Raw genomic sequence first — 12,845 nt, forward strand, 5'->3', positions numbered from 1 at the left:
CAGTGTGTGATCCCGGATTCATTCAACCGAAAACATCAAATAACTGAATCAGATTTAGAAAGCAAATATGTGTATATGTGGTTGAGTTACCTTTCATAAAACATAACTGTATAATTATAGAAAGAATTCGGGTAATCATATTTGCTACATATTTGTTAATTTGAAATTTGATTGGTTATTATAGTTAATGGCTTCGCGCAGTGGAACGTCCCCATATAAGCTGCGGTCAAAAATATTTATTAACCGTACTACAAACACAAATGCACTTAGCTATGAAGAAAGGTGGAAAATGGTAACAGTTGACGCACGGCCACGCCCACAACTAATGTGGGCAGAGATGTTAAATGTCATCCGACTTTGATGAAATTCAGACTATATGCTGGTTTTAATCAGCAAGGCACAAATCTGTAAGAACGTTAAACGTTAAAGGCAGTAAATTGAATTGTGGTTTGAAAATATTTTGCAGAGGGTTGCCGCCTTGTTACAAAGTTAGATTCAATATAAGCAGTAGGTTAAATTAATTACTTCAATATGAATATAAATCAAAATTGCTTTGAAGAATCTTTATTTCTAAACTGAATGTAGGAGGGTTGCCATCTGATTTTATAATTAAATTCAATTGCAATTCATATTGATTTGTTAGATTCAATTCATTACAATCAAAATGAATATTTCATGTATCATTTTTAACTTGAATGTGATCTTAATTATATCACGTATTCTACGTTTAAGTTTAGCGGGTGTGGCTCCACCACAGCCTTCAAGTCAAGACGAAGGCGCTGGACTGATCCTTTTTTTTGTCGCATTGGTATAAAATCATCAAAATTAAATAGTTTTTGATTGAATGAGACCATTTCCCTTAAGTAGTCTTCAAAAACTAAAACTATGATGCTTATTTAACTTATAAACTTTACAAAGTGTGGTTTAATAACCGATAAACCTACCTGTTATATACAAAAATTAGTTATTTTATGTTTTCATAACCACATCACGCACGGACAGGGGAAATAGGGTTGCCCGATGTTTTAGATTTAAAAATATTTTTAACGGGGTTGCCACCTTTCTAATAAATACAGCAAATTTAAGCTTATTTAATACCACAATATGGGTATCAAATGGAAAGTTTGTGCACTCCCAGCAAAGGGTTTTGAAAATACATGTTTTAATCCACATATATTTTTGGATAGGGTTGCCACTTATCTATAATAATTTTTTTTGCTATCATGCTACATGCGGTATGTAAAATATGAGTTTCAAACAAATAAAGCTTCAACCCATACATATTTCTGGATAGAGTTGGCACTTATCTAAGAACTTGAAATGAGTGCGATATGTAGTTAAAGTAAAAAATCACAATACTTATTTGTAATATTATTAATAACACTAATAACATTAATTATTTAAAAAAGTAATTTGTGTTTACGTTTATTATATAAAGGAGCTAAATATTTAAAGTTTTTGTAATCTTTACAGCTTTTCTTGCCGGGTATGATTACAAGTTAAAACTTATTAGAAACATACGAGTAACATTAACAATAGTTTAAACAAATTATCTTTGTTTATGCTGAGCGTTTGGATAAGGTTTAACCCACAATCCAATTTTTCCTCAAACTCATACTCTGTCTTCTTGATCAATTTATTTGAGGCAAAAATGGGAAACTCCTATACCACGATTTCTTTCTCAACGAGAAAGTTCTAACATGGCTTAAAATTTAGGCAATTTTATCTATTTTTAAAAACGGAGTAGCCTTTTTTGTAATTCAAGATGGCGGATCCAATATGGTGGATAAACTGAAAAAGAATAAGCAAAGGAAATAAAGCAAAACCCAGATTTTGGTATTACTTCCCATTTAAAAACGAAATAATGTAAATTTTGCGTTATTGCCGTTTGTATTATTTCACCTCCCCCCCCCCTCTAATGTATTCATTTCTACGAACCTAGGTAATGCAAAATTGAATGCCCCACTTTTCTTAGGACATCGCGCTGGGGAAAAAATGCATTTTTGAATGTGAAAAGGATTGTTTTACTGATTATTTTTTCGGTTACTATACATTATATTTTCCCACTGGAAAGTTGTGCCACCTTTGAAGAACGTGTGAGCTATGTTCGATTTAAGAAATTTGTAAAAAATTGGGATTGGATAGGGTTTGGTGTAGCTTCCCAATTATTTCTTCTTGCCGAAAGATGTGCTGTTACCGAACCTTACGTTTCTAAGTATAAATTTAGAGGATGCTCATGATGCTCATATTTTACTCTAGAGGTACTGCGTACATATATTAATCCAGCAATTGGTTATGTAACAAAAGAGCATTTCTAATTTAAATAATCTAAAAGAATATCACATGCTTCAGTTGTCATGAAAATAGTACCTTTTCGTAAAAATTGCCTATATTTTTACCAGTTTCCCCGCGATCCAGTAGCGCATTTCCAGATCATTGAGCGATGGAGGAGGCGCCCCGTTTTATAGGATGGAATTGTGTTTGCCGGTACAAAAATTCCACCACTTTATTGTACACACATATCTATTAGGGTGTTTAATTTTTAGGCGATATATTTTTTCTCTGTGCTACCTAAAAATCTGATACTTCAGAGAAAAAAAATGCGGTTTTTATAGATTAATCTCTAATGTAAGAATAATAATAAATATGGTCTTAAAATACATCTGATGTAAATTACACAGTTTGACAAATTTTTACTTTTTTGTTGTCACCTGATTTGATTTAATTTTTTTTCTTCTTTTTAGTCTTGTCTCTATAAAATTTTGCACTATTTACAACATCTATGCTTTTGTTCATTTCACTAAATAATTTCACTAAATGCTGTTAAAAGCTATAATATACATTCAGGCTCTTAGCAATGCATAGCGTCATCCAGAGCTTGTATATTAGGGTGGCCCAAAAATGCATGCGGAGAAAAAAGTTTATGTATTTTTCTAAATGATAAAAAATATTACCGGTTTTTTTTTGGTTTTATATTTAGAACTGCCTCAAAGCTCATTAAGTTTTCCATGTTTTCGCAGAAATATAAAATGAAATTGTGGTAATTCAATACTTTTCGATTACAAAACTCGGTTTCTCTTTAGGATCTTTAGGAGACTTCCAATAATAATACCCATTTGTTTATTTGGAATTTTTTTTTAATATTAACTAAGTTTGATAGGTGACCAAAAACCCCAAAGCAAATAAAATGCAATCTTAGAACCCATAAAATATCGTTAGTATTAAAAAAGGTAAAATAAACAATGGCATCTTATTTCTGGAAGTCTCCTTAACAGAAAAAGCGTTTACCGATTGAATTTCCAGAATTATGTACCATTTCTACGAAGAAGTGTTTTTTTCACATACAAAATACATGGACAACTTCATGCGATTTGAGAGGATTCTAAATATAAATTGTTTTTTTCTTGTAAACGAGAAGATAATAGTATTCTTTTTTTGATTTAGAAAAATACTACGGGGTGAGAGCTTAACATTTTTAACTTTTTTTTCTTTTGTATCTACAAGCAAACGCCGACTGCCGAAATCATTAATTAGTAAAGAAATAAAATGCAATGCAACCTATTCCCTAGACCTAAAGTAAGTTGATAGAAAAGTGGTAATAAGCTTTGTATGTATTTAAGCCATTTTATTAATTAATTTTATTGAACAAAATGTTTGAAACAAGTGGCAACCCTCTTCAAAAATATTTTTCAAACTATGCTTACTTATACCACATTAGTTCGATACCCAAATTGTAATATTTCATTTATTTTATTAAAAGATATTTTTCGAAGAGGTGGCAACTCTCTATTTTTTATGTTTTAAACAATTTGGAGTCTATATCGTAAACATCTAGACAAGGAATTATTTAAATCACCCTAGCCATTTTTTATATTTTTATATATGCTATGCATATAGTTTTTATTTTTTCGATATCTATGCAATGTGTATCTTTTCATCGGCGGCGACTTAATTGAGCACCTCAACGCCAATTTGACTATACTAATATTCCGTAGAAAAACTTCAAAGATTTATAAAAATTTGAATTCTTTTTTTTTATTATTTTACTTTGTGTTTGCATCTCAATAAATTAAAATAAATATTAACTTAGCTTTTTGGATTTGTTTGTGTTTGTTCGGAGTTCGCGGAGTAGTAATAAAGAAAATATATAACAAAAGAGTCAGGTAAATGCAGAAAGATTATACTAGAATTAAGAAATGTGGAAAATAAAGCAAATAGTAAGGAATAAAGGGAAAATAGGATAGTGGTGCGGGGAAATGTAAAGCTAAAGTAAATTAAAGGAAAGGCGTTGAGTAAAAGAATTTAAAGTAACAGTGCAATAGAAGAGTGAAAGTGGTAAAAATGAAAGTGTGAACAGAAAAAGTGTGAAAAGTGAAAGTGCAGTGAAAGTGAAAGCTAGTCACAAGGTTCAAGTCTTGAAATTAGAGAATGACTAAATCCTTAAATTAATAAAAATAAATTACAATTAATAAATATCCTACACGGATAAAATGGTAGCTCAGCGTTTGCTTTAGTCCTTTCCTTTTCCTAGTTTCCGTATGTTCGAGATATTTTTCCATTTTCTTTTGGTTTTGCATTTTTTTCTATGTATGTATACATACATACATATGTACAGGTTATTGTGCTCTCTTTGCTTTTTACAACAGCTCTATTGTGTATTTACATATTTCTCTCTCACAACAAAGCCAAAGTTCTTTGGATTATGAATGTCCTCAAGCATTCAGCGACAGCATTCACCTATCTACGATGATGAGCTGTAGCTGGACGATGAACCAGGCGAGCTGGATCCGGAGTTGTATGAGCTAGAGCTGGGATGGTATGCGCTGTAGGCGAGGCTTTGCGTGTCCCAACGGGCATATGGGCCACCGCTGGCTGGTTCCCAACTGCTGGGATCGTATGAGGAGGCAGTGGTGCTGGGTGGACCGTATTCAGCTGATGGCGCAGGCGCGGGCACCATCATCATTTTGGCGCCAGACAATTTGGTGATCAAGTTGTAGATGAGGAAGCCAAGTACCAGTTTGATGGCGATTTTCGACAATATCAAAGCCTTGAATGCTTTGAGTCCAATCAGACCGAGAAGGATTGGCAGGACGACCTTCAGTTTCAATTTCATGAGCAATAACAGAGGCAGGAGCAATTTGTCCTTCTTCTTCTCACCGCGGGCTGATGGAAGGTCATGGTTGAATTTGAATTGGTGGATTATTGTTTAGGAGATAGAGAAAAAAGAGAAAAAATTTGGTTGAATAAATAGTTTTTATGCGTAGAGGGCCGAGTTGATGTGTTATCGAAAATTACTGCCTAAATAAAACAAGTATTTGAAATTTTTTTCGTTTTTTTTTTGTAAATATTAAATATATGTAAATCAAACGCAATAAACTAAAAATTTCAATAAGCAATAAATTACAGAAATATACTTAGTTCTTAACTTTTCTATGTTAAAGCATATTTATAAAGAAAAAAGTATTTAACCCAAAACAACAAAAAATAGTAGCTTAAGTCAAGCCAAAAGTCCGTAATTACATAATTTAAAATTTTGTAAAAAAAAATCTTGGAATTATAGAAGTATTACTTGCGTTATTTTGCAAAGTTCAATCGTTAGAAGTGTTGTGGAAAAAAAATTCTTTGGCAATTTTCAAAATTAAACCATTTTAATTAGTCAGATGAAAAATCGATTTCACTCGCAAATAGCCAGAAATTTCCTATTTGATCCACCCCACTTTTTGAGTTCATATCATTGCTCACACTTTATCTAATTTCATTCCAGAGAAATAATTTTCACTCTACTCATTTTCCCAAACATCCTTTTCTATATTCACACACTGAACTTTTCCACCACCTCTACTTACCTCCAGTCTCGGGCACTTCCACATCAAAACCGCGAGCAGCGCTGTAACTAACCACCGAACTGCCAAATCCGGTTTCGGGCAAGCGTAGGCGGAATTCATTGTTATTCAAAATTCTGGCAACACGATCAACGATCACTTTATCGATGACATCCTCACTGAATGCGCGTCCACTAATATCTTCTTCCACACCAGCCACGCCATCTAAATAGGTTAACACTTTCTCCTTGATACAATATAGTCCATTAGCATGGAAACAGTTATCCACAATGGTGGTAAGCAGCTCATCCGTATTGCGTATACGCGGCTCAGCCACCGAATTATCAATGGCGGCAGCATTGATCGTCGAAGCGGCAGCGAACAACAAACAACCGAACGCGATTAAGGATGTAAAACGGAATGCCATTTTGGAGGGAGGAAAATAAAAACAAAATAAATTGTATTAGTGAACTACGCGTTTTCGGTGACCGTTATGCGATGATTGGCCTGCTTGTATTACTGCGTGTTCACTACAGAATCGATAATTAGACAATGATATCCACTTGGTCGTGTATTCATGATTTTATACTGCCGCTCCCCCAGTAGCTAAACGTTATCGGCCAGCGGCCAGAGAGTACACTTGTTGACTGGCGGTTAACGCGGAGCGGCAAGAGCCACAACGCTTTTGTAGAAGTTGGGAGTTGGGAGTTGGGAGGAGCGAGCATGCACCATGCAGCCATGCAAAGAAGACACACTGGCGTTCGGTTGGACATTGTTGCTGGTACGCGTGAACGTTTTTGGACAATGTCGACAGCACGATTGGTGTGGAAATAGCGACACTCTAGCAAGGTATGTATGTCCGAAAAAAACGCCGACGCGCTGAAATTAGTTTGGCTATGGATTTGGCGATTTTTGCTGCTTACCAGACAACTGAGTTGACATAGCTTTCTTCGCTCAGCACGGCAATGGTCGACAACGGAGAAGTAGGGGAAAGCGAAGCGCACCACGTAGACTTGAAGGGTGTATATTCGTCAACATTGCAATGCATTTCCATTGCCAATAACACTTTTTCATGTGTCCGCAGCTAAAGCTAAATTTGGCTGTGAGTAGAAACGATCGCTTACAGGCAGCATAACTAACGGCTTTGGCCACAAAACACTTGCCGCTTAAAAAAAACGACGTGATCGAAAATAGCGTAAATGAAGACAGTCGCAAGCAGCTAACGTTTGTATGGTGTAGAGGTGTACGTGTTTTCATTCTAATTAGTATGCAGGGGCGGCACTCTTACGCGGCTACTGGCTGTCTATAGAAAATAACAACAAAAACGTTATAAACACTCAAAGCGTCAAATGAAGAAATGCGCGTCAATCCAAAGAAATGCAATGCGTGAAACATTAGCAACAATTATGTATGTATGCTTGCTAATACAAGAGTGTTGAATACGTTGGAGTATAGATTTGTACATACATACATACATATTTAATTTTGTTTTTTTTTTTTGTTTTGTAAGCACATATTTTAACGTATCTCCATTGACTTTTGTCAATCGAAGTTGCTTGTGCCAATTTTTTCACATACACACGCACACCCACAAGTACATACAAATGAGGGGGTAGGTGAGGTCAGTGGGGGCATTGTTGCGGTGGTTCGGAGCCAACTTTGACACCATTGAGTCGCATTGCTATGTAGAAGCAAGTTGTTGCATTGTTTGCTAGCCATGCGGAACTGGATTTTGTCTATTAATTTTGGTTATGAAATCGAAACCTAACTTACTTACCAAAAATATGTCAACAATTTTTGAGTGTAGAAATATTTTTATTTCACTTTTGTTTTAGGAGTGGAAAACGATTTCTGTTGCCATAAATTGTAAATATAGCATTTACGCATGGCAACCTGCGTAAGTAGATTAATATAGCCTACACTAAAGAATTTATGTACAAATTCATTTGTTTATAAACTCCATTTCACTTTAATAAGTCCACTATTTTTTTTTTTTCAAAAGTCAAATGTGTGTAATTTATATATACAAATACATATGTATGTACTCACAGAAAATTTACTTAAATTAAGGTCATTTTAATGGAAATGACATTTTTATGTTTTACTAGATAGAAAAACTACAAAAATGGTACAAAAGAAATACTTCTTTGTGGCCCACGTTTGCAATTATGCGCCAACTAAAATATGTAGAACATTAACTTCCCAATGTTTTTGTTCACCCAATTGCAGGATTTCTAATGGCTTGTTTACACGTACTTTTGTCAATTGTCAACACATAGACATTTTATTATTAACTGGTATTTTTTAAGTGAAATAGGAGGAGTGGTGCCGCTGGGGACTTGCATGTCCTACTTTCCTCAATACGCGTCAAAACGACAAATGACAATCGTCACAATAATGACGAGTTTAATGCATTGCGCTCGGTTGTCTGGCGACGGATTAAAAGCAAGGTGGAAGGATAAAGAGGAGAAAGTAGTGCAAATATACAATTATAAAATTGGAGTTATGTTCAGCTTTACCGCTAGTTTCTTATGAATGCGAATACACTTTATATTTTAAATGGCTCATGAGGCTAATAACAATAATAACAATAATATCGATATATCTATAGATATAAATGATATGCAAATGCAGGATAAGTATGAAGGTGATGTTTGTACTAAAGTCAAAGTTTGTAAATTTATAGATTAGTACTTTCGTTTTTATTGACTTTCTAAAATCTTTAATTTAGAGATAGTTCGACACTCTAGTGAATCAAGAAAATGTTACGAAGCAAATTTTCTTAACTATATGTAGGTACTATGTTCCACCATCAAATTTATTTGAGAAAGCACTGAATTCAATCAAATTTGTAAACTAATTTTATGAAGAGCGCAAACACAACAATGTCTGCTATGCTATGTATTGAGGTAAATATTTGCAGGAATACCAAAATATGCGTATTAGCTATTTATTTCAAAATTACATTCAAAATCCAAATGTGTGTATTTTCATAAGCATGTAAAAATGTATAAAAGACACGTATGTATGTAAGTGGTATACTTTATTAATTGCATTTTAAGGTTACAGTAATTCATATATTTGTATGTTTATATATGCATCCATATTTGCCATCTAATTTCATCTGATTATTACGAGAATGTACTTTAGAGTTGTCCAAAAATGCATGTGAAAAGGTAAAGTCGGAAGTTTTATGCTGTCACCCCCTAGGATTTTTCTACACCGAAAAAATATACCCTTACCTTTTTTATTTTGAAATCAAAAAATATTAAGATTGTTTTAGATATAAAAATACATGTAAAACTTCAAGCACTTTGAGCGACCTCTAAGTATATTTTGATTTAGAAAAAAAAAAAAAATAGTGGTATACTTTTTTCGATATAAAACAATCCTAGGGGGTGAGAGCATTACAATTCCGACTTTACTGTTTTCGAACCACCCTAATGTACATTTTACTGCATTTTGATTACTTAATTGCGTTTGCGAATGCATCAGTAGCATATAAAATAACTTGTATTCAATGTTGCCAGCTTTTTATTTAAAATAATTGTGTTTTCAACAAAAAACGGAAAATTAAGGTTTCTCAATTATAATCTGGAATTAAAAAACAAACACAATTGTAATTTTTTCTAGGAGGTAATTTGAAAAGCCGTAAACTCGTATTAAAAACACCGTTGCATGTTGACCTTTTTTGGATACAGTTTGACGTTTTTTTGTAGGGACCGCAAAAAACTGTTAAGTGTTGCAAATTTGCTTCAAATAAATCAACATGGAAGAGGGTTCGGAAGTATATGATATAGTATGTATATGAATATGATCGACTTTTAGAGATCTAACAACACAAAACGAGAACGAGCTGTAAAACGAGAATATAACAAGTATTTCCTCATAAGAGAGGTCCCAAACTGAGAACATTTTGTACCAACGCCTTTGGCCTGAAAACTAAGGTTGAATTGACATGAGGCGATTTTCTAGACGATTTAAGATTGCTTCAGAAAAATCGCGCTCGTGTAAATGGTGATTCAAAAATCGCTTGCCTCAAAGTAGACAGCTAGTCAACTTTTTAAGGCGATTATCACCTGTCAAAAATCGCCTCATGTAAAGGCAGCTTTAGGTCAGTGAATTTTTTCTCTAATATTTTTTTTCTGTCACTACCTTTTTTCTAAAAGTATGTTTTTTTCTAATTTAAGGTAAGTTCCTTTAGTTCAGGTGTAAATATTTATTTCTAAAATTTTATGATAAAAAGAGCTAGTTAAATATAATGGAGGCACATTATAAAAAAAACAGAAAACTTTAAAATTTACATACTGCAGTTTTCCCCACAAAGGTTGTTTTCTATTTGTATAATTTGTTCTGCTTTAAGTAAAAATATTTTTTATTTAAATATTTCTTCCTAAAAAATATTTTTTAAAAATTACACTTTTTTCATAAAAAATCTTTTTTTTTAAATTTTTCTCGCTGATGCCTACTTTTTTTTTTAAGTTTCGTTCTAGAAATGGGATTTTAGAATTTTTTTTTTGTAAATTGTTTTTCCATCACAAACTTTTTTTCTAAAAGCATTTTTTTATAATTTGTGCAAACGAAAACTCGTATTGATAATAATAATTAATAAAATTATTAAATCTTAAAAGGAGCTGTTTGATGGAAACTGGCCGGATTTAACTTGCGTTGAATGAATGATGAGTTTAAATGTTTTTTATGTTTTTAAATACACACATACATGTGTACATATGCAGTAGAACTCCTTTTTCTGTGGGTGCTTTCTTTCAAGCCAATTTATAAAGAATTTACAGTGTGCTTGCTGTAATCCGCTTTCGGATATATCTGAAAAATGATTCCACAAAGGAATTCATACACAAAATAACTGATAGGCTTTGTGATGAATGCATAAAATCAAACATGCACAGACACATAAATGAATTTTTAATGCTTTTTGCCGCTGTTATTTTTTTTTGCGAATTTACTTACGTCAATCTGAACAAACCTACACGTACATATGTAAATGTATCCATAGTAAATGTGTAACAGTAAATTTATTATTGTAGCTGTCGCGCACCTTGGTGCATCACAAATTGTTTGATTATGTAGGCGCCCATTGCTACCAATGCTTACAGCCAAATAATGCGACGATATACGACTATAAAGAGGATCTGAAATTTCAGTATTTGAAGTAAAAGAAAAAATGTATATTTATGTATGTACGTATGCAGATATTAGGGGCGGCCTATATGACCAAAAAGACACTGACTATAACAAGATAACACGACCCAAAATAATTTTGCTAACAGGATGATGTTTTCAGACAAATGAACATAACTTGTAAGGTTTTATGTATACCATTTTAAGTTCTTTTTAAGGCTAAGTGTACACGGTAGAAAAATATCGCTAGAGTTTTACTGAAATAAAAATTTCCTCACTCACACGGAAGAGAAACTCTAGAAGATTTTCTCACTAGCTAGAGTAAAAAAAAACATAGGTCTCAACTTTTATCTATCACTTACTCTTCAAGCTGTGTAAACGGTAGACGATTGTTACCTCTCGCCTAAAGTTAGTTTTCTATCTCGAATTGTTGCGAACGCTTCTTGTATGTATGTATTTGTATATCAGAGCCACGATGCAGAAAATAAGGGTGGCGCCATCCGCGGGCCGCTAACCCTTCGTCGATTTGACTGCATTCACCTATTTGCTGACGTCATAAAATACGTTTTCGCACTAGAAAAGAAAATTAAATTTTCAGACTTTACTGGAGTGCTTGTATCGAATATACGATTGAAGGCTAGGAATTCATTGATAAGACCTTACCATACTTCTCCGTAGAGCAAAACCTCCATTTAGCTTGCCAAAAAGGTGAGTTTTCGATCTAAATAGTTGTGTCGGACTGTGTACACGGCAAAAAATAAATTGCTAAATAATTCCCACGTAGACTGTGTAGGTGAGTCTCTCATGCGTATTAACACGTCTCTTGCGATATTCTTGTCTAATAGCCTATTTCCGCCAAAGGCTTAACTGCAGTTAAGGGCTAAGATAAGTTCGAAATATGTCTTTTTGCTTTTCTACTTTCGTTTTCTTGTACTAAATATAAACAATTACCCCGTTCGAGTGATAATCTCGTTTTTCCAATAGGCGTAAACTGTAGTTAAGGCTTAGTGGAAATGCCTTAGTAGTCTCGCATTTTTTCCCATGTCGAAATATTGATATTTTTGCACAAACATAAAAAATTTGAATTACGGTAATGCGTACATTGCACTAACCTAGTTAAAGGGTGCGCCAGGAATCGGTTGGTTTCTCGTATAATACGAGTACGAAACTTACAATTCATTTCTGATAAAGTAGCTCTTGATGGAGTAACTGTTGTTTGTAGCAGCCTAAAGAAATCCAAATAAATATAGACATATGGTTTTCAAAAATGTCAGCATCATATGCACCCCTTTATTTTGTTCTACGTCCGAATAGAGGCAACCACGAAAGTTGTCAATTTGTTGAGATTAAAAACAAAAACTAAATTTTTTCAGACTCGACTCCTAAAAATTAGTTTAAAATTTTGAAATTTGAGAGGGACAATTTTAGAACTACAAAAATTCGATATTTCAAAACTGAGTACGAGGCAACACTTAAAATAATCCTTTACCAAGAAAAATATGACCTACCTGAAGGCGAAATAGCGACCAAAATAAAACTAAAAAGTAAATAAAGCAGAAAAACATTTCATGTTTTATTTAACATACGGCCTATAGCTCAAAAATAAATTATTAAATTATACTAAACGGCCAATAAGCAACGCAATCAAATATTTCTTATGATTTTTCTTGACAGCTGCAAACAGGCTTTTAACATGGCAAATGTCATTGTACATGGCGTATGAGTAACATTTTTTCTTGGTCCTATTTAATAAAAAAATTAGTGCAAATTTTGATTTGACCATTCAAAACTCATTTTTTTATCCATCGGTTTTTATCGCTAGTAGCTTGATTCTTTGGCAAAAGAACAAGCTTTAATACAAATGAAACAAATAACAAAATATTT

The 12,845-nt window shown here is 33.3% G+C and overlaps 1 protein-coding gene across 1 annotated transcript; it reads right to left on the reverse strand.

Annotated features, from left to right (window-relative positions):
• Nucleotides 1–4,741: 4,741 nt before the first annotated feature.
• LOC118738396 lies at nucleotides 4,742–6,249 on the reverse strand. The gene is made up of 2 exons (XM_036469321.1): nucleotides 5,847–6,249; nucleotides 4,742–5,163 (listed from the first exon to the last, which is right to left on the reverse strand). Exons 1-2 carry the CDS (start codon nucleotides 6,247–6,249, stop codon nucleotides 4,742–4,744), a joined length of 825 nt encoding a protein of 274 aa, XP_036325214.1.
• Nucleotides 6,250–12,845: the final 6,596 nt, after the last annotated feature.

Source organism: Rhagoletis pomonella, unplaced genomic scaffold (assembly GCF_013731165.1).
Source record: "Rhagoletis pomonella isolate Grant_MI unplaced genomic scaffold, Rhpom_1.0 Rhpom_scaffold_00004, whole genome shotgun sequence".
Lineage (NCBI taxonomy): Eukaryota > Metazoa > Arthropoda > Insecta > Diptera > Tephritidae > Rhagoletis > Rhagoletis pomonella.